This window comes from Phoxinus phoxinus, assembly GCF_949152265.1.
Source record: "Phoxinus phoxinus genome assembly, chromosome: 19".
Classification (NCBI taxonomy): domain Eukaryota; kingdom Metazoa; phylum Chordata; class Actinopteri; order Cypriniformes; family Leuciscidae; genus Phoxinus; species Phoxinus phoxinus.
This window is the reverse complement of record NC_136894.1, coordinates 27,127,973-27,150,603: the sequence shown is the minus strand read 5'-3', so window position 1 is coordinate 27,150,603 and position 22,631 is coordinate 27,127,973. Positions and strand designations below refer to the sequence as shown.

The 22,631-nt window shown below is 43.5% G+C and overlaps 2 protein-coding genes across 4 annotated transcripts in view; one reads left to right on the top strand and one right to left on the bottom strand.

The window, feature by feature from the left end:
- The window catches only part of LOC306986667 (CMP-N-acetylneuraminate-beta-galactosamide-alpha-2,3-sialyltransferase 2), a 28,198-nt gene that overhangs the window by 1,661 nt on the left and 3,906 nt on the right, over nt 1–22,631 (bottom strand). Inside the window, exons 2-5 of one of the 2 annotated variants that reach the window (XM_079590139.1) lie at nt 14,881–15,216; nt 1,616–1,806; nt 842–1,021; nt 359–404 (exon numbers count right to left, since the gene is read on the bottom strand). In XM_079590139.1, the coding sequence (XP_079446265.1) occupies nt 359–404; nt 842–1,021; nt 1,616–1,806; nt 14,881–15,054 (591 nt within the window). In that variant the 5' untranslated portion in view covers nt 15,055–15,216. The remainder of the gene's footprint in view (nt 1–358; nt 405–841; nt 1,022–1,615; nt 1,807–14,880; nt 15,217–22,631) is intronic. The other variant, XM_079590138.1, reaches the window with a different exon arrangement.
- LOC306986664 (CMP-N-acetylneuraminate-beta-galactosamide-alpha-2,3-sialyltransferase 1-like) overlaps nt 12,278–22,631 on the top strand; it is a 29,237-nt gene continuing 18,883 nt past the window's right edge. The window contains exon 1 of one of the 2 annotated variants that reach the window (XM_079590131.1): nt 12,278–12,465. The gene's annotated coding sequence lies outside the window, so the exon portion shown is untranslated. Of the gene's footprint in view, nt 12,466–12,582; nt 12,696–22,631 lie in introns of those variants that run through there. The other variant, XM_079590132.1, reaches the window with a different exon arrangement.

Genomic DNA, 22,631 nt, shown 5'->3' with positions numbered 1-22,631 from the left:
GTGCATGGAAACAGCTAATGTCAAATTAACAATCCTGAAGAGCTTGATTGGCTACTTCAGCAGTGTTGAAATAGGGTTGGAGTTAAACTAAAGGATTGAAGACCTCTGGATCTGGTGACATTAAATAAATTTCCATGGCAAGCATTGTACACTTATCGCAAGCCTAAAGTCTGTGTGCCATAACATTAATCTCCGTCCACAGCAGTCTCTCAGGAGGAGTTTGTAGAGACAAAGTGTACAACTATAATGACCAATTATATAAATTCAAAGTTCTTTAAATTAACTCTTTTCTGATGAATGTTTTATCATTTTCGTTGGTTTATTGTTAACATAAAATGTAGATACTGTGTGATCTTACTTTGTCCTTGTTGGCTCGTAGCTTGTCTATAACCTTAAATCGTGTTCTGTTGAGTAATACAGAAACAGAAAAAAGGGTCAAAACAATCCCGGAAATTATTGATGATAAAAATAAAATGTATATGCCATTCAAGATATAAAGACTAACCAATCATCATATTTCACCTCCAAATCAAAAGATATAAGAAATTACATTTTGCTTATATAGAAAATTAAGCTTTAGGATGTTTTTTTTTTTCCGTGTGCGTATATTTTAAGAATATCGTATTACCATAGTACAAAAAAATGTATTGCAATAATATTTAAATTGTAAATTATTTACACATTAGGGTATATGACAATTTGTTGTAGCCTACAGCATTTATATATATATATATATATATATATATATATATATATATAATATATGATTTTTTTCTCTCCTTTCATTTTGCGACTCTATGTGACATTTTCTTTTTTTTTCTTCTTTTTACCATTATCTCACCGTTTAATAGTTCCATCAGTAAGAGCACTGGTGACCCACTGGAGATCCAGTGTTTTGAAGGGCAACAGCACCAGGTGGGTGGTGTTGTCCAGATGATTGGCACTTTCTGGGTACAAGATGCGGTGGGTGGTCCTGGATCCCACATCTTTCTCATAATCTTCAACTGGTGCCTTATTCATTCTGAGGGAGACAGAAATGTAATATTAAAATCATAATTACAAAAATGTGATTCATCAAAGTGGACCTATGTCCATTTTCAAATTCTTGGTTCAGTTTTTTTCCTCTAGAATAGGTTTTCATGCTTGATTTCCATATTTGCCAGCTGCAGCACCTCTCTTCCCAGTCTGTCAGTAATGCTCAGTTTAATTCCTGTCTCTATGAAGCCCCTTCTTTCTGAAAACAACAATGTTCTCTGATTGGTCAGCTGAACCAGTGTGTTGTGATTGGTCAATTGCTTTGAGTGTGTTTGGGAGATAACATGCCTCTTACCATATAATGCAACTCAATTAGGCCTTGTTCCCTCTTTGTTTTTGGTATGCCTTTGGCGGGAATTATTTTAATAAGGAATAGTGTGGCGTGAAAGTTCCCAGAAGACAACTCAATACTACAACCGAGGACTTTCAGGGACTTCAGAAACCCTTTGCGCCCTTTGGAGTGACTTTGTGCTTTGTAACTTTGCATCCCTTTTTCATGTTCAAACAGCAACAATACACACTAAAGAAAGTTGAAAAAAAAAAAAAGCATTAAAGGAAACCTTTAAAAAAATTTTTTTACCTCATTACAAAATCATGACTGTCTATAAGAGGACCATAGAATGATCCTACAAGGTTCCCAGAGTTCCCCACCACAGCACAGGTTCGGCAGCGAGACGGACCAGCGTCTCTGTAGTGATCCCCTCCAGGAATGACAGAGAACAGCTGCTGAATCACTTGAGAATAACTAGCTTTGCTCTTAGACTGTAGAGACTGGGTGGATTAAAAACAAAATCTAATGTCAGAGTGACGCAGGAAAGTGCACTTCTACAATCAGCATGAACTTACAATCCAATAAAAATCAATATAAAGAATATTAGATTTGATGAAGATCATAGGTAAAAGACATTAAAACTTTACAAAATATATTTTTTTTTTAAATGCTGTTTTTGCTGTTAATCTAAGAATCCTAAATCAAATGTAGGCTATCAAGTTTCTACAAAAAATATTAACCAACACAACTATTTTCATAATAATAAGAAAAGTTTCTTGAGCATCAAATCATCATATTAGAATGCTTACTGAAGGATCATGTGACACTGAAGACTGGAGTTATGATTCTGAAAATTCAGCTTTGATCGCAGGAATAAACTACATTTAAATATTAAAATAGAAAGCAATTTTAAATTTGAATATTATTTCACAATATTAATGTTTTTACTGTATTTTTGATTAGATTAACAAACATAAACAAATTATAGACCCCAAACACACACATTATATGGTTAGAAAACACATTCTCCATTGTTCTCCTTCTACAGAATTGACTCCCATTCAAGTCATCATTGTGAAGATGAACAGAATTGCCCACACCCCAGAAAGTTAGATAAAAACTTCAGAAAAAGGACTGCATTGCAATTCAAAGAATTTCAAAGCAGTCACACAACAGTGTCATTTCTTTAGACCAACACAGCAAAAAACTGAGTCAGAAGTCAGAACTGGTATTTCATGATGTAAGGAAATAAAAAATAAAAAAAGACTATAGCAGGTCGAGGCCAAGAGCGGTGGGAGCGGAACGAGGCCGGTGGAGCGTATAATGCAGTGGAGCGAATGCTTAAAGCAAGTAAGTCAACAAAATAGGGTAAGATGAGCCACCCCCTGTCTCTTGGCAACTGTGCACTTTTGTTGTCATGTGAGCATGTATTTCGGATTCGGAACCACCCATCACTTCTGCCAGACTGTGAAAATGAAAAGCACATGGGAAGGCACCCATTTACTTTAAAAATGTTTTTTAGCTTGTCAACGTAAAATCGGAGCATAACAGATGTAATGCTGTTACATCAAAGCAAATGTATCCAGGCCTACACACATTTATGATGCATGTTGGTGATGTAAGCAATAAGGTACAAGGGCGTTGTTAGGCACGACGCGGAGCACTATAGCCTCAAGTACCTTATTGCTTTTATAAAACGGTTACCACACAGTACAGTACAATATAAATATTAAAGGCACTGTAGTTAAGAATCTCAAGTATAAACTGGTATGATTTGGTATAGTGATGATGGAATTCTTTACCGAACGAGATAAGGTAAGCAAAATCTCTTAGCATTTTTAAATCTACCTTAAAACTAATTTTTTTAGGGTATTTGTATAAAAAAAATTTGTGCATTATTTTATATAGTGTATATTTTGTTGCTTTACTTTTATTTTATATTGTGGATTATTTTATATGTTGTATTTTTGTTGTTTTGTTTGTTTCTGTAAAGCGCTTTGAGATGTTCAGTTAAAGGGGCTATAGAAAATAAAGGTTATTTTTATTATTTCAATGTAATATTACGTAACTGGTTTAGTTTAAGTAAACAAAAAGGTACCAAAGGCTGTAAGTCACGGCTGAAGGGTGTTCGCAAAGTGGAGTTGCTTTTAGAAAACGGTTATCACACAATACACATATTAAAGCCAAAAAGGATGTATCAATGCAGCTTTCATGAAGTTATTTAACTAAAAGCCTTCCTTCTGCTGAAAAAAAAGTCCCTGACCGTAAACAGCAACAGAAGTTACATTATTTCGCCATTAGATTGCGGCAAAGGCTGTCTTTATGAGTTAGTCAGTCAGAAGAAAATACTTTTATATTGAAAGACTTGAAACGTGTTGTGAACACGGAGAAGCAAGACGCAACTGACAAATGGCTAGGCCCTGTCCCAAAATGGCACCCTAAGCACTTGCGGTCTTCCTCTGAGTCCGCACTTTCGTGACGTAACGTCGCTTTGACTGTCGGGAAGAAGTCTGCCGCGGAGCTCGCATGCGGGCTCGGCAAAAGTGCGCATCGAGGGCCCAAATCGACCGCAAAGCGCCCTTCTGAGACCTAAAATGACAAATTTGACACCCTACGGTCTCACGCATCAAAGACAGATGCAATGATTAATGCATCCATGGCCAGGATATAATTCTAAAATATGACATGATTTTAAAAGTGACTATGCAATACACTTTAATTTATTTAGTGCTAATACAATTATTAAGCCTATTTGGAGAGAGAGAGATGTTTATAATGTAACAATATGTCAGTCATCGTGTGATGATGAAAATATGACTACGCCTTGACTACTTGTTCTGAGCAGGTGTTGTCAGTGAACAGGCTGTAAAACTGTTGGCTAAGTTACAGTAACTCATGAAAAACTGATGGTAATTATCTGGGAAACATTCTCTAACAGCAGTCAAGTTGTCATTGTTTGTATCAAACAAGTTGTGAATTTGTTGTAACATTAAAACAGGAGATCATGAGGAGATCCAGTGTTTTCCTCTGTGGGTGAACAAAACTTTCGGAAGATCACGTGAACAATTCCAGGATATGCTTTTTTCCCCCATTGGATGTTACGTTAAATCTTACCCAGATACAAGAGTGCTATTTTCTGATTGGCTATTGTGTATACCTTTCTTTTTTTTTGATTGGCTGTTAAGTGGTAGGCTCAACTAAGAACTCCAGGGGAGACGCGGCGACACGCTTGTTTCCTGCCGGTTCCATAGTGACTGCGGCGCGGCCAGAGAAATTTTAGGCGCTGCGGCATATTAAATATATTATAAATAGTTTTTCCGTGTGAGAAAAACAATGTGTGGCGGGAGTGCGTGACAAAAGACTGAAATGAGTGACTGTCACGCTCAATGCGTGACACTTGAGAGCCCTGGATTTATAGCTTTTTCTCAAAGCACTTGATATAATTAAACTTTTCAATTTTATGGTGGATCCAGAAAGGTTCAAACGACAATCACCAGTGACAACTGAAGACTTCGGTGTGGCTACAGAATAAAAGAGACTGCAACCGGGCATGCGAAAACAAGGATATCGGAAGGGCTTTACAAAGGTGGTGTGAACTCCGTTTTGAAAGGGTTCAAAACGAACGGAGAGATGGCATTTATTCACAAGACCAACGCGCTAAAAATCAACATGAAACTGAAAAACAAGCTGTAAATGACTGTCGTAAAATTTTGAACTGCGTGCACTGACGTCACTGGCATTACACAATAGGCTAAAGCCTGGAACACACCAAGCCGACGACGCGCAGATTGAAAGCCGATTGCATGTGTTGTCGCCTCGCGTCGGGGTAAAAAGCTGCACTTGAACACACCGAGAGAACTAGGCCTACTGCCGACTGTCAGCTAGAATGCGTGTTCTGTCTATTTCTGCAGATAGCCTATTCGTCATTCAAAAAGGGAAACCGATGATGCAGGCTGCAGATACACAAACAAAGCAGTGCATGCTTACCGTTTTGAAAATCAATCCTGCTAAACACTTTCTTTATTCCACTCCGCTCATGTTAATATTGAAATATTCGCCAAGGAACACTCAGGTAAGATAACGTAACATAAAAACAGCCTATCTGTAGGCCTACCGTTTTGACTTCTTTGCTCGCTGTTTTGCTATTATTCTCGTGCACTGACTCATTCAGTACGTTGAACAGCCAATCAGAGTTCCCTCTATCGCCGATTAAACATTTTCGAATCGGCCGGAAAAAAAGCAGACGAGGACCAATTTCAGCCGACGGTGTGGAACACACTGAGGAAACTTAGTCAGCCGACGCACAAAAACGTTCCAGGCTTAAGGTGCCATGTGATCCAAGTTAGCGTTACGCTTTCTCCAATGGTAAGAGATGCAGACCCTCTCATCTCCCTATAGACCCCTTTTCAGTTAGTAAACATGGTGACGTTTTTTTGTGGGCGGAGCTTAGGTGGAGGCAGGAAGATCCCTCTGGCCACTTCACTAACGCTATGTTTGCAAGTTTAGTTTTGTTAGCTTGTTTTTTAACAATGACTGGAGAAAATCCGATTTTATCTTAATGCGCAAGCTCACTCACTGTCCAAGACCGCGATTGTTATTTGCAAAAGTTTATTTTAACGGACGGAACCAGATTGGCCGACCCGTACACGCACCCTCAATGATGGACGATCTGACAGGATTAACGTTAACGCTGCCTCCGGTCGAGTGGCCTAACTTCTACCACAGCCCATCTACGGAGAGCCTGGGCAATTCCTATTAAGTCCTATTGTAGCGAATTTTGGTTGTAGTTCCACCAGAGTTCCACTGGGGGCGATCACCCATGAGTGAAAAATGAATGGGAGTCTATGGAGCTAGACGGCTAAATTTGTCTCTTTCACTCAATTGTCGTTGAGAAATCTCAGATTTGATTGTAGGTTTTGCAAGTTCAACATGGGTTATGGGTCGAAAGTTGAATGAACGAGTCCTTTCGTTTTCTTACAGGTTGAGTTGTTGTTGCCCATAACACGCTAGCATTCTGCTAATGAACGCTGATTGGTCAGTGAAGGACTGATTACGACCAGAGATAGCGCTTGATGGCATCATGGCATCCGAAGCGGGACCAGAATGTCTTCTAGCAATAACTCTTCTAGCACGTGTGTTTACCTGTGTCCGCTGTGTTGTGTATTTACCTGTGTCCGCTGTGTTGTGTATTTACCTGTGTCCACTGTGTTGTGTATTTACCTGTGTCCGCTGTGTTGTGTATTTACCTGTGTCAGCTGTGTTGTGTGTTTACCTGTGTCAGCTGTGTTGTGTGTTTACCTGTGTCCGCTGTGTTGTGTGTTTACCTGTGTCCGCTGTGTTGTGTATTTACCTGTGTCCACTGTGTTGTGTATTTACCTGTGTCAGCTGTGTAGTGTGTTTACCTGTGTCCGCTGTGTTGTGTGTTTACCTGTGTCCACTGTGTTGTGTTTACCTGTGTCAGCTGTGTAGTGTGTTTACCTGTGTCCGCTGTGTTGTGTGTTTACCTGTGTCCGCTGTGTTGTGTGTTTACCTGTGTCAGCTGTGTAGTGTGTTTACCTGTGTCCGCTGTGTTGTGTGTTTACCTGTGTCAGCTGTGTTGTGTATTTACCTGTGTCCGCTGTGTTGTGTATTTACCTGTGTCCGCTGTGTTGTGTGTTTACCTGTGTCAGCTGTGTTGTGTGTTTACCTGTGTCCGCTGTGTTGTGTATTTACCTGTGTCCGCTGTGTTGTGTGTTTACCTGTGTCAGCTGTGTAGTGTGTTTACCTGTGTCCGCTGTGTTGTGTGTTTACCTGTGTCCACTGTGTTGTGTTTACCTGTGTCCGCTGTGTTGTGTGTTTACCTGTGTCCACTGTGTTGTGTGTTTACCTGTGTCCGCTGTGTTGTGTATTTACCTGTGTCCGCTGTGTTGTGTGTTTACCTGTGTCCACTGTGTTGTGTATTTACCTGTGTCCACTGTGTTGTGTGTTTACCTGTGTCAGCTGTGTTGTGTATTTACCTGTGTCCGCTGTGTTGTGTGTTTACCTGTGTCAGCTGTGTTGTCGATGCCTCGAGAGAAAATAAAGTGCAGAGCGCGAAAGCACCAAAGTGACCGAAGGATTGCCGTAAGGCAGTATCTCTGGTCGTATGATGTGTATGACGTCATTGACATTTTAAAATACTTTTTAAAACAAATACGTGACTCTAAAAAATCTAACACACATCTCCTTTCGAATACAAAATTCTAATTACTAGACAACAAATTATATCCTGAGAAAAGTGGATTTTGAGGGGTATAGCTCCATAGACCTCCATTCATTCTGCACTCGCCTGCGAGCGCCCCCGCATGGACAGAGACGTGTTACTGCAGCAGTCCAGAAACCGGAAGTAACCAGAGAGTGCCAATTCTCTTCCTATTAGACATTCTCTTGTAAAAACTTGACCCATCATTGTGAATTATATTCCAGAGTGGGATGGCCATCGTTGTCCAACAGGAGATCAGGGCACTGGCATATTTTTATCTATAAGGTCATGCTTGGTCTGTTGCCATCCTACATCTGTAGTTTAATCACATGGAGAAGTGTTGGATCTTATTCACTGCGATCAAATGATCACTTGCTGCTCTTTGTTTCATTTGCCCGTACAGAACTGGGAAAAAGGGCTTTTGTCTACTCCGCTCCTTCTGCATGGAACTTTTTGCAAAAAGACTTGAAATTATCTGAACTTATTTCCTTACATGCTTTTAAGTCCAGATTGAGAGAACCTGAAATGACCTGTTTAAATTGTAAATGTTTTTAATTATTTGTATTGTATAACTTTTTATAAATGTAATTGACTGTGTTTTTGCTGCCTCTGTCATGATATATTTTAAGTACTAATGTAAAAATGTTTATGGTTATATTATTTCCATAGATGCACCGATGAGCGTCAGTGATGCAGTGGACAACAGTGAGGACGATCACATCCACATGCCCCAGACCTGTGATGCAGAAACACAATGGGAGGATCCATCTGTCTCTGACTACAACTATACTTCAAAATCTCAACTCAACCTGAAGCCACCTACATCTGAAACGGGAACACCATGCGTTGAGCCGGCGCCATTGTACATAACTCTGCTGAGAAGCGACCACCTTTGTCAGCTCTACACAGGGTTGACATTGGATGCATTCCATTCAGTTGCCGAGCATTTTTTATTTTTACCATTCATTTTACCATTATTTGTGTAATATAATCATTAATTGCAAGTGCAAATGTCTATTCTTGATAACAACAATTGAATTGCTACTATTAAAAATGTTAATTTTTGATGTTGATAATTTGATTGTCACTACTAGTGACAAAGTTAATTTCTGATATCATGCATGTGATTGTTGCTGGTAAGAAAGCCATTTTAGATTGAAAATACTCTCCTAATTGTTGATATTAGAAATATATTCCTCCTCATAAGTATTTATCAAATACTATAAATGTATTTATTTATATAACAACATCACTTGACCCTTTAATACTAACACCTTCTCGTTTCTATATCTATTACTCTACTGCGCTAGACTAAACTGGGATGGGTCATGAACAGCTGTTTCTGTTCTTCTCATTTGTAAGTCGCTTTGGATAAAAGCATCTTCTAAATGATTCAATGTAAAACTTAAAGGAATTAAGTCTTCTTATTAGAAGGAATAAGTCATTTGAAGTTTGCAAATTAATTTCATCTTGGTTTATTACTTATGAAAATTAAATGGTGAAATATTACCTCTACATGAAGGTCAGTATGTGTCTCTAGCTTCCTGAAAACATCAGACACTTCTTACAACTGATTTAATCATTTAAATTTTCTAAATCACAAATGTAACTCTGGTTTAACACAACCGATTTAAAATGCATCCCACCCAAATTGGAAAAAAAATACCCTATCCTTAACCCTATTTATTCAATAGTTAAAGTCGGCATGAAATCAAAATTGACCCTATTTACTTTGTTAGCGGATATTACTCGTCTTGTGGTGAACAATTAATCCGTGCAAGTTAATACACGGAAAATTTTTTTTGCCGAAGTTATCTTTAATCTAAGTCTGAAAAGTTACTTCCGGGTCTGGAATGGTTATTTTTCTGATGACGTAGGCTTGACGGCTTGGGTTGGTTAAACGCTTAACCACTCCCCTCAAACCGTTACTCTGCTATGGGCGAGAGATGGAGAGGAGGAGCGCTAAAGTAAAACCCTGCCCTCTGTTCAATATTCCCTTTCACTCGGAAATGCGTCACAACACTTGAGAAAAGTCGTTTGCAACTTCCGGTTCACGCGGACTTTAAAAATGTCCCCATAGGTTACCTCTGGCCACTTCATATCGTCTACCCGCGGTAACAATGACGATCTATGAGACCACCTGATCGTCGTGGGAAGTTTTCTATGTGCTCCCAATTTAAAATATTAACGGTATTAGCGTTATTTGTCATTTCGCTAAAGTTATAGCTAGCTTTAAACAATCTTCTAACCATAGATATTATATAGAGACTAGATGCCCTATTGGCCGCTGGGTCTGAGAAATACGGCCGCCATCTTAAACCGGTCGTACTCATAGTCAAAGAGTATAGAAGTACCAAGAGGCGAAACTCAATAGAACGTTCCATTGTGTACAAACGCACCCATGCGCAGAGCTGCAGCTCCGCCATTTTGGACTGAACGCAACACAGCTGTCATAGAATTGAACGATACCGGTTCCAATTCAAAAGCGGTTAAGGGAACTAAATAGTAGTTTCTAGTGTTTAATATCTCTATAGCAGACATCCCAAGTCTCCCGGAAGTTCCCGCAAATTAGCTAAACTCTCCCGGGTGAGGGAGCGAAAGATAACACCAATTAAATTTTATTAGAAAAAGAGGTCTGAAAATGTTTTACTGTAGACATAGAGAAAAATATTATGGATTCTCGATTTGTGATGCGGCTGCGAGCTATAAAGCACATATATGTGCTTTTTTTATGTGTTTATTAGAGGTTGAATTCAATTCAAATACTGCCAAACCACCCATACTACCTCTGAATAGGATGTCTACTTCATAAAATGTATGAAAGTTATGGAAATACATACATATATGAAAATAGGCTTATGGTCAGTAAGGAAGCTTGGCTGTCCATCTAGTAAAAAAGTTTGGTAGGCCTACTTTGTCCAAATAAAATCTTGCTGAAAGCTAATTTTTTTAATTATCAACCTAAATTTGGAACACAACTTGTTCAGATTTTTTGCTTTTCATTTTCTTGTAGTTATAACTGCAACGGAGTTTCGCCTCTTGTTACTTCTATTTGTGCTAGTTTTGTTGCATAGCAGCAGTTAATATGCCAGACGGGATGGGCATTCGATTAAATTGTCTTAGTCGATCGTCGGGAGAATTAACGATCGACTATCGATTAATCGTTAATATTTTTATATTAAAAATTATTATTTATTTAACTTTTTATAAATTAAAAATGCAATGAAAATACTGCGTGTTTTTCCTCTCTGAGATCTTTATCACAAGAAGATCAACTTGTGGCAGTTAAACTGGACGTTCGGTTAGGCCAAACTTGAAGATATAGTCCTACGCTGCGGTGCTCTAAAGCAGCGGAACCTGCAGCTGCGAGCCGGCGTTCTTAAACGGAGACCCTCGTTTGTTCCAAAATAATAAATAAGAAAAAAAAGAATCATGTTAAATAGGGCTGTAACGATACGCGATATAAAACCAAAATCGCAATAGACCTCAGATCCACGAACCTGTGTCGCGGTGTGGGAAGGAATCATGACATACCCCTTTCCAACTCCCAGAGTTATCCTTCCCGTCCAGATCCAATGCTACCACATCTTTAAATTAATATTTGAAGTTAACATTATAAAATACGTAGACCTACACAAACCACAAAACTAGTTGAGGATAAATTATTAATTGGGCAATTCCAGCGTTATGGACGTGATATTTGGAGTCAAAACTTGACATATAAATTCTCAGAAAATGCATTTCATATATTGAAACTTCTGTTTATATATCATACTCCTTATTAAAGGAGTCCAGCCTAAGTTGGCTCTCCACAGAACATAAAATATTCATTTTATTTTATTTTTTGTGTTCGCATGAGGAAAAAACAATGTTACGGACGTGACATTCCCTGTACTGCTTTAAAACTTTCACAGACCTCAAACAGAAAGCACAAAGCCTTTCTTTAAAGTTAATTTCGTTTTGTATTAATTGTATCTTAATTTTAATCAATGTTTCATCAACAAACGATTACCTGGATTTAATAAATAATAAGTAAACATAGCAGACAATAGATAATCACGACACGGAGGCGCCGGCGCCTGAAGTGCAGCTCGTCTCATAAATGAACCGAAACTCAGCATAGCCTCACAGACCTGATAAATATATATATTATATATAGAACGCTTGAAATCTCTACTTTTAAACAGAACAATTCAAAACGAAAGAAAACCTATGTAATCCGTATGAAATGTGCATTTCTCTCCGGCGCGTTTCACTACTGTGGAGATCGCGAGTCAGCATCGTCAACTTCATCTTTGCAGCCGACACAGAAAACACTTGATAAACAATTAAAATGTATTGCTATATTTTACATATTAATAATCATTACGTATGCCGGTTCTTTGTGACAGCTTTTAGGTGCTTTATTGGCAGCGCTACCCTTACATGTTAGACATGTCATGAACGCGTCACCACTGCATCAGCACCAAAAACATGGAGATTTTTTTAGACAATAATCGCACAACCTATTCGATATTCTATAATTAAATACTCAGTGACTCATCCCAATCAAATATTTAATACTAAATACTTTACGTAACATAGGCCTACCTTTTTTTTCTTTTTCTTTTTTACATGTTACGTGTCATATGACTATAGGCTACCTTTCCATGTGACGCGAGTCTGTTATAGCGAACTCACATACAACTTCTGCACCAGTCTACTGATTTTTGTTGAGAAAGATAAGCATGTTGACATGATCTGGGGTCAGACGCGACCGCAACCTGTGACCGTCAGTCCAGCCACCGAGAACACCTCTTATATACTGTCTATGGAAAACACCCGCTCTGAGGGGACTGACGTTGCCACGATGCACAGTTACCTCTGCGCTAACTTGGCCAGCCCGGGCCGTGTGACCTCTTCATGACTCTTCTTTATAAACCAAAACGGAAACTCGCAGGTAACTTAGTATGGCGCAAAATGTTTAATTGCTGCCACACAGTGAAATTCACTACGCATGGCAACCTGCATTATGGCCTAGTTTAATCGATAACAAATTAACGTGATTGACGAAATTCTTAATGATCAATAATCGATCGTCGATTAATCATGCCCAGAGCACTGTGAATCATTTTCCTATGTTCTAATCGGCCGACCAGCGCAAATAGGGCCCGGGATTACTTTTCACAAGTAAGTTTTAACATTACCGTATTAGTTGTATTTTGTGAATATATTACCAGATAATTGAGAAGGAGCAAGGATCTTTGATATTACTGTACTGAAATAGTAGCCAGCTAACGTAGCTAGGCTATGTTTACTGCACCAGCCGGTGTTCACCCGGCATGGAAAGGTGGGGTAAAGTAGCCTAATATTAGCTTCTCGGTTATCAGATAGCCTACAAGCATTCAATGTCCCTGTAGTATATATATATATATAAATATAGGTTATTTGTGTTTGCGCACATGATATCAGGAAGCAATGTAACGTTTAATACATGACGGCGATGCCGCTGCGCAAATCGAGTGTGTCTGTGTGTGAGTGACAGAATATTATTACTGTTAAGCCTACTATGAATATTAAAATACGCCGAACCATGTGTCCTGTATCATAGCTACATGAATGACCTTTGCAGAAAAAACCCCCGCGTGAAAATCAGTTGGGTATTCAGTGAGGTATGATTAATTAAATGCGCTGACAGCTCATTGCACCTGCCATACAGATTACACTGAGTGGAGCGGGTGACCGGTCGAAGATGGCGGCCCCACGGCTCGACCGCGCCAGTAGGCAGTAGCGGTCGATAGGGCGTCTATCTATATGATGTCTATGAAAGGCTAGATGGCTCAAGGCCATAGACAGTATATAAACTGGACACAGCGACCCCATAGGTTTCAACGGAGAGAAATGAAGTCAATTAGAAGCACTCACTTCCTGATTGCAAGGCGAACTGCGCAGGCTTAAACTGAGCTTGACGACGTAGATGTGACGTGAGCAACCTGTAGGTCTTCTAGTAGCTGTGCCAAGAGAAATCTGAATCATTCCCTTCCGAATCTCGCAGAGACGGAGAGCGTGGGTATTTGCTGTCCATGAGCTAGCAGCGGGAGCAACTTTATCACTCTCTATGGGCTTCTCCCTTGACTTTATGCCTCCACGTCCTCCCGATTGCTTGCGAGCTTCTCTGCCTGTCCATACGGTAATTTTTCGATTTGTGCGACAGAGTCGCGCGGGTATGACGCAATCGTTAGCCTATTTTTACAAAAACTGCTTCTACGGGGCCATAACGTAAGATACAAGGTAATGGAGCCTTTTATACATTTTCGTGTTTCTTTAGAAATAAACAATGGACAAACGGTGTCTTTAAACGCCTCAGATGTAAAGTTATTCGCTGTCAAAGTGAATGGGAGTCAATGGAATGCTAACAGCAGGTGGGGGTCCGCTAGCCAATGGCGGCGCCCAGGTCGGCTTCAATGTCTTTCGGAACACTGCCCCCCTGCTCAAGGCGGAGTCATCTGTGTCGTCACTTGGCGGCCATCTTAGGTCAGGAGACTGCGCTGTTGCTCCCTGCTGCTGTGGACGGAAGGTGAGTGACATACGCCAACTAAAATGCTCGTAACTTGCTGAATTCTTGACGGATTTACAAACGGTTTGGTTTATTACAAACCTTATTAACGTGGCTATGATTTGTGCTGATGCCGATGTTTAAATTGTAGCTTCACGTTTTGAGAAACGCTTAACATTGCAGCGTAGCTGTGTGTTTCATGGCATCCCTGACGTTTATGACACACCAAGCCGTTTGAAAATCGGTTGAAAATTTAGCAAAATATAGTTATTTCAGCACTACATGCACAATAGACTTTAATGTTATAACTGGACGAGCGGTCCTGTCCTAAGATGGCCGCCGTGTGACGTCGTCGGATCCCATTGGCTCTCAGCGCCGGTAAGCCATCTAGCCTTTCTATACATGTCTATGTCTATGCTAACAACTGAAATAGCTACCGGATGTGCCGTGTCAGTTAAGCGGAAGTCGGATGACAAAAGGCGGAAGAGCGAAGTATTAAAAGTGGGCGGGGCGGAATACTGTCTATGGGAATAAGGTAAATTAGGTTTAGGCTATTTGATAGAAACTGGGCCACAGCCTGGAACACTTTTTTTGTATAAGAAACCATATTTGTTTAATCCTTTGTCATAGATGCATTGGTCATTTAAACTGATTGGAACATCCTGCAATTAATAGATCGTTGTACTTCTGCCTCAGTTTCCCTTATTTTGAGGAACACACGAGTAAACTATGGCACATCTTACCCCACTCTCCCCTATAACATTGTGCTAGTGGTTTTTGGACATCTTTAACACTAAGAATGGAACTGAATAGACCTACCTGCCACCAGGCATAGATGTTGTCAGGAAGCCCGCTGTTATAGAGAGAGAGCAGTGGTGGGACATCTTGTCTGAAGCGTTTGGTAAACCACTCGTCGTCACTTGCAGCCAAACACCGCTCCATACAGGCACATGGTTCTTCATGAAACAACTGCTCCACCATGCTATTGTTCATCAGTATGGTCACTACTGATGATGGCACCCAACAGAACCACGAAGAAGACCTTCATGTGTTTACAAGACGCCATTTTGAATTCTGAGGGGGTTCTATCCTCGGGTGTTGATTAAGGTTCAGGGGATTCCTCTGGCAACTTTCAGCACCTTAAAATGAGACCAGCTGCGAGAAACTATACATTAATAAGGACAATAAAAAGAGATATAGGCTAATGGAAATGTTTATGAGAATAAAGTGTTAGAGGGAATGTAGATTCCACTTCGCTATACTTTTCCATTGTTTTTTCAATGCAATAAGGATAAAAAAATAAAAATAATAAACTTGTCTCTGAACCTATCGCGCTTTTTCGATTTACTGACCTGCGTCTTGCGTTTAGCAGAAAAATCTCCTTCTGTGTGAACAGTTGTGCCGAATACTGACCCCCGCGCCCCGCCAGACTATTACCCTGCAGGGTTTAGGATCAGGCAACGAGAGGGGTAATTATTTGGCGGGTCAATATCACCATAGAGTGCCTTTCAACCCTCACAATACTCACATATTTGTATTTTTATTTACAATTCGCTTTATGTCATAGCATAAATAGTAGACACTCAAGTACTATAAGAAATATATTATCTGAGCTCCCACACATTTTTTTGGATAATTATGGGCCATTTTTCAGAGCATAAACCATAAGATATGTTCACCCTGTTGTGGACATATATATTACTGTTAAATGCGTTTTCATTGCAATATTAAGATGCAAATTATACTTTCTGAATGGTATGATGTCCCTTTCCTACACAGGGTTATTTGTTTGCTTTCAAATTATAAATACATAAAAGATTTTACGTAAACCATGTGTTTTTAAAGAAACTCATATAATGCGGACATGCATTCCTTCTTATTTGGAGAAAAATGTGATATTTGGACGCAGTTTTTTGTTTGCATGAAAGTGCCCCCACACCTAGCTATTGAACACACTGAATTTTATAGGTATGATTGAATTATTTTAAATATTATTTTAAAATACCAAGATGACAGGGTGGACAAGCCCATGACGGGGTGGACACGCACACGACGGGGTGGACACAAAGCAGAACACAAAAAACATGACAAAATATGAAAATGAAACATTTATTCAATTTAAAAAAAAAATATATATAATTACATTCTCAATCACATTGATATAACTGAGAATTTAGAACGGCCTCTCTGGTTGAGATGAAACAGGCAGGAAGTAAAACATAAAAATATATATATATATAATATAAAACAAAACATGAAAAAGTAAGAACATTAAAGGTAACAATTAGTTTTTTTATTTGTGGCCAAGAAATATTGTAGTAAATAAATTCTGTCAATTTGAATGATGATCTGGCCCACGGCCCTTGGGTGGCTCACTCTTTGCCAAATCTGGGCCACAAGCTGGCCATAGCCACCCAATGTAGTTGGAACACACCCTCCGGTCCCCTTTCTTGAAAAGAGGGACCACTACCCTGGTCTGCCAGTCCAGAGGTACTATCCCCGACCGCCACGTGATGGTGCAGAGGCGTGTCAGCCAAGACAGCCCCACAACATCCAGAGACTTGAGGTACCCAGGTAGGATCTCATCCACCCCCGGTGTCTTGTCACCGAGGAGCTTTTTCTTAACTACCTAGGTGACTTCAGTTTTGGGTGATGGACAAGTCCACCTCCGAGCCCTCGGCCTCTGCTTCCTCAAAGGAAGACGTGTCGGTGGGATTGAGGAGATCCTCGAAGTATTCCTTCCACTGTCTGACGATTCCACCGTGTGTCCACCACCGGGTTCGGGGATTGCCGCCTCGACAGGCACCGGAGACCTTACGGCCACAGCTCCGAGCGGCCGCGTCGACAATAGAGGTGGAGAACATGGTCCACTCAATATCTCCAGACTCCCTTGGGATCCGGTCGGAGCTTCGTCGGAGGTGGAAGTTGAAGATCTCTCTGACAGGGGAACCGGCCAAACGTTCAGTCTGTCCAGCTTCCTCCCCCGCCATCGGATCCAACTCTTCACATGAGTGTCCAAGACATGAAACAACCACAAAGTCGATCATCGATCTCCGGTCTAGGATGTCCGGGTGCACGTGCTTGAACATGGTGTTCGTTATGGACAAGCTGTGACTAGCACAGAAGTCCAATATCAGAACACCGCCCGGGTTCAGATCAGGGGGGCCATTCCTCCCAATCACGCCCCCCAGGGGTCACTGTCGCCGCCCACGTGGGCGTTGAAGTCCCCCAGTAGAACGGTGGCGTCCCCAGTCGGAGCACTTTCCAGCACCCCTCCCAGAGACTACAAGAGGGCTGGGTACTCTGCACTGCCGTTCGGCCCGTAGGCACACACGACAGTGAGAGACATGTCCTCGACCCGAAGGCGCAGGGAAAGTGACCCTTCTGTTCACCGGGGTGAACTCCAACACATGGCAGCTGAGCTGGGGGGCTATAAGCAAACCCACACCAGCCTGCCGCCTCTCAGCATGGGCAACTTCAGAGTGGTAAAGAGTCCATCCTCTCTCAAGGAGTATGGTTCCAGAGCCCAAGCTGTACGTGGAAGTGAGCACCTCTACTCGGTACCTCTCTACCTCCAGCACAAGCTCAGGCTCCATCCCCGCCAGCGAGGTGACGTTCCACGTCCCTAAAGCCAGTTTCCATTTCCAGAGATCGGGTCGTTGGGGCCCTCGCCTTCGACTGCCGCCCGATCCACTATGCACCGGCCCCTTACGATCCCTTCTGCAGGTGGTGAGCCCACGGGAGGGCGTCCCCACATCACTCTTTCGGGCTGAGCCCGGCCCATTGGAGGGGGGCTCGGCTACCAGGCAATCGCATTCGACCCCCAACCCCGGCCCTGGCTCCAGGGTGGGGCCCCGGCTGTGCCATGCCGGGTGACGTCTCGGTCCTTGATTTCTTTCTTCATAAGGGATTCTGAACTGCTCTTATGGTGCGTTCACACCGGACGCGAATAGCGCGTCAGGCGCGAGTGATTCCAATGTTAAATCAATTCAAAGGCGCGTTACGTGCGTAAAAAATTCCTGCGGCGCGAATGAGGCGTAGAGTGCGCCGCGGTAGACGAATTGAGCATCTGGCTCCCGAGTTGAAAAATCTGAACTTCTGCGTCAATTCGCACCGCGTTAATCAATCAGGAGCCTGCTTGCTTCACGTGGCATAAGTGACTGGAGGGTGATCCTCGCTCCGATGCGGGACAGCAGGTCATCAAACTGGGCGCGGGACTGGCGGAAGTACCGCTGAAAGCGGCCGTCATCCAGGCGCAGCTCCTGGAGCAAATGGTGAAACTCGCCAAACTGGGTTCGCCTCCGAAGGGTCTCGTGGACCCAAATACGGCAACGATGATCCCTACGCCGCTGTTCTGCTCTCCAGAGCAAATACAGAGCGGTGACTAGTGATGGCGAAAACTAAAAAAATTCTTGACCGACCACCGAGCCTCATTAGCCGGTTGAAACCGGTTAACCGATTAGTTTAAAATATGCTACGCTATATGAAATAACAGCCATTTCGAGTCGCGCCTGCAATTTCGCAACTCTGTCGCATCTTCTCTGCCTCCCGCTCACACACACACACACACCCTGGCGCAGCCCTTCCACTCGCGTCACTTTTTTATAATCCCCTACAGCGCGAAACATGAGTCCCGCAAACGCGGCGCCGAGGAGCTTGTATGTAATCGGCGGACAAATGGCTCCTTAGTTTCGAAATGGTTCGGGTACAAGGTGATCGCGTTGAAAAAAAAAGCGTTTGTCTAGCATTAGAAGCTAATTTGAAACATTGCCGCGGCTCAATGTCAGAAAATGACAGCTCCGAACCGAAGAGACGCCGCTTTAGTTTGAGGTAGTGCTAACAATAATAAAGAAAGATGATGATCATCATCACCTTATCTGTTACCACTGAAATGTAGATGTAATGTATTTCCATATTTAGCACTGTATCACACAAGTTGCAACTTACATCTGTGTCATTCTGTTTGGTGAAATGGTCCCACACACTACTCTTCTTTGCACGCTTCCTCCTGTCGTCTGCCCTGGCGCTAACCTCGAGTGTGTTTTTGCAAACCTTGTGAGCGCGCGAACCCAAACGCTGTGACCTCGTGGCAAATGTTTTTATTGGTTTATTAAGTACAAACTGGCGAGTTATGAAAAATTGAGTGAGAGGGATTTGTTCACTTCACCCAAAAATATCTTGGAATATGACGACTAACGTACTCGGTTACCTAACGTAACCTCGGTTCTCTCTAGAAGAGGGAACGAGTACTGCGTACTGAAAGTACGCACCGGGTAAAGTCTCTTTGCTCGAGATATTGAAGCCAAAATTTTTCCTTAAATTTGTATATATTGTAAACGCAGTGCAGCAGCAGTCAGACCTAGAGCGGGCTATCTAGCGCGCTCATTGGCTGCTCCGCGGCAACTGCTGCAGCCTACCACTGAGCCCCTGGCGTGACGTCACGCCCAATGAGGGCGCTTCGCGCCCTCACGCGTCAAAGCCCGCCGAAATGGGGGTGGCTTAGCGTATATAAGGGGAAGTCGGGCTGCTAAACACTTGATTTTGATCGCTTGAAGCGAATTAACTCGTTGCGCGACACGGCAGGGAACGCAGTACTCGTTCCCTCTTCTAGAGAGAACCGAGGTTACGTTAGGTAACCGAGTACGTTCTCTTACGAGAGGTTCTCTCGTACTGCGTACTGAAAGTACGCACCGGGAACCCATTGTAAACGCCTGTGCGCTTAAGCAGTCACTATATGAATCCCAGGGGGGAACGCCCCGGGGGACATGGATAAGTGAGAATTTAGGTGGCCAACATAGTGGGCTCGCACCTGTACATAAGCACTTTATGAGGGGATATACATACAGAGCGGCACCGCCGGTCTTATATTTAACACATCTACCCTTGTAGCGCAGTTCACAAGTGAGTCGCTAGGACTTTTTTAGACTGAAAGAAGTCTAGCCTGCAGGGCGGGGACTTCTAGGTTGTAGAACCTAACAAATGTAGACGGGGAGGCCCAGCCTGCCGCCGTACAAATGTCATGAATAGAAATCCCGCTGGACCAAGCCCACGAAGAGGCCATGCCTCTGGTGGAGTGAGCTCTAATGCCCAAGGGGCATTGCAGGTCTTTTGATGCGTAAGCCGCGGCAATAGCGCCCACTATCCATCTGGATAGGCTGTGTTTCGAGGCGGCGAGACCCTTGGTGCGCCCACCGAACGAAACAAAAAGCTGATCCGAACGCCTGAAGGCGGCGGAGCGCGTGACGTAAATTCTCAGCGCTCTGACAGGGCAAAGGAGGTTCGCGTCGACCTCGCTGCCTGATGCCGGCAAAGCTGAGAGTGAAATGATCTGTGCTCTGAACGGGGTACCGATCGCTTTGGGGACATAGCCATGTCTCGGTTTAAGGATGACTTTAGAGTCATTAGGTCCAAACTCGAGGCACGCAGCGCTCACAGAGAGCGCGTGTATGTCACCCACACGTTTAACTGATGCAAGAGCAATCAGAAACACGGTTTTGAACGTTCGTGTAACGGTTTGAGTGTAACGGTTCGAAGAGATGTGCTTTCAGGGCCTCTAAGACCAGGGAAAGATCCCAGATAGGAACCGAGGGGGGCCGTGGGGGATTCATCCTCCTGGCTCCTCTAAGGAAGCGGGTGATGAGCTCATTCCTTCCTATCGCCTGGCCGCGCGTCGACTCAGCGAACGCTGCGATGGCCGCGACATATACTTTGAGTGTGGAGGGGGACCTGCCCCTGTCCAACATCTCTTGAAGGAAGCAAAGCACCCACGAAACTCCGCACGTTTGTGGCTGTAGGCCCTTGCCCGTGCACCATTTAGTAAACACAGACCATTTAGACGCATAAAGCCGCCTGGTAGAGGGGGCTCTAGATTGCGCGATCGTGTTCACGACCCCTTCTGGCAAAACAACGGGTACCCGTTGATTATCCATGCATGCAGAGACCATAGTTCTGGATGAGGATGCCAAATCGATCCGCCGGCTTGGGAAAGGAGGTCTTTCCTCACCGGGATCGGCCATGGGGCTGAGTCTGACAGCCGCACCAACTCCGAGAACCATGTCTGATTCTCCCATCGGGGGGCTATGAGGAGCACCGAGTGACGCATTTCCCTGATTCTCTTGATTACTTGTGGTAACAGTGAGACCGGAGGGAACGCGTATAACGGGCATCTGGCCCAGACGTGGCCCAGAGCGTCCTCGTTCTTCGAAAAGAACCTTGGGCAATGGGCGTTGTCCGTTCGAACCAGTACGTGGTGGCCCCGCAGAAAAGGGAGGAAGTGTTTCACAGTGTACTCGACCGCTATCATCTCCAGACAGTTTATATGGAGGAGCTTCTCCGTGTCTGACCATAGGCCAAAGACCGGTCTGCCCTCGAATATCCCGCCCCAACCTAGGTTGGAGGCGTCCGTCGAGATAACCTTTCGGTACGAGACAGTTCCCATCGTAACTCCCCGCTGATACCAGTCGGTCACTAACCAGGGCTGCAGAGCTGAAACACAGCTCTGAGTCACTCTGATTCGGAAACCGCCGGAAGCCCAGGCTCGGTGATGTACACGAGCGTTGAGCCATCGTTGCAGGGGGCGCATACGCAATAGACCTAGCCGGAGCACTGCTGCGGCTGAAGCCATAAAGCCCAGCATTCTCTGAAACGTTTTCAGGGGAAACACTTCGTCTTTCTGGAAAGACGCTGCCAGACGCTGAACACGGCGCGCGCGCTTCGTAAATGTACGGGGTGCTAACGACAGGCCGAACGGCAGGACGGTGTACTGATATACCTGACCGTCGAAGGCGAATCTCAAGAATGGCCTGTGACGGGGTATGATCTGAATCTGAAAGTACGCGTCTTTCAGATCGAGAGAAATAAACCAGTCCCTCGGGCGAATCTGCGCGAGGATTTGTCTGGTCGTGATCATTTTGAACAGTCTTTTCATAAGAGCTTTGTTCAAATGTCTCAGATCTAATATAGGTCTGAGCGCTCCGTCCTTCTTGGGCACGAGAAAATAACGGCTGTAAAAGCCTGACTCGCTCATAGAAGGATGTATCGGCTCTATTGCCCCCTTGCATAACAGTTTTGCTATTTCTGCACGAAGTAGGTGTGCTACTTCTGGGTTCACGCTCGTCACTGTACGGGCTCGGAAGCGCGGGGGACGGCGAGCGAACTGCAGTGTATAGCCCTGTCTTACAACATTCAGCACCCATTCTGACACGCCCGGGATCGCTTCCCATGCTTTCGCACGCATAGCTAGGGGCAGAATGGTCTCCGTGTCCTGAGCGCCGCACTGCGCGGGCTCGAGAAACTGAAACGGAGGTATCAGCGTGGCGCGCGCGCCCTCGTTTGCTGAGTAATGTTGCTCGCTGGTTACAGCAGCCTGCTGATTCACATTCAGTGACTCGGTCGCTAGGGACGGAGAACAATTTGTGGCGCGAACAGCGGTGCTTGTGAGCGATATAGGGGAAACAGTGTTCGTCAGTAAGCGCGCGTGCTCGCGAGCACTTGCAGCGCTTACGTCTGAAACACGGCCGATGAGCTTTATTAGTTTCGCCCCCCGTGATGACTGTATAGCAGAGCGGGCA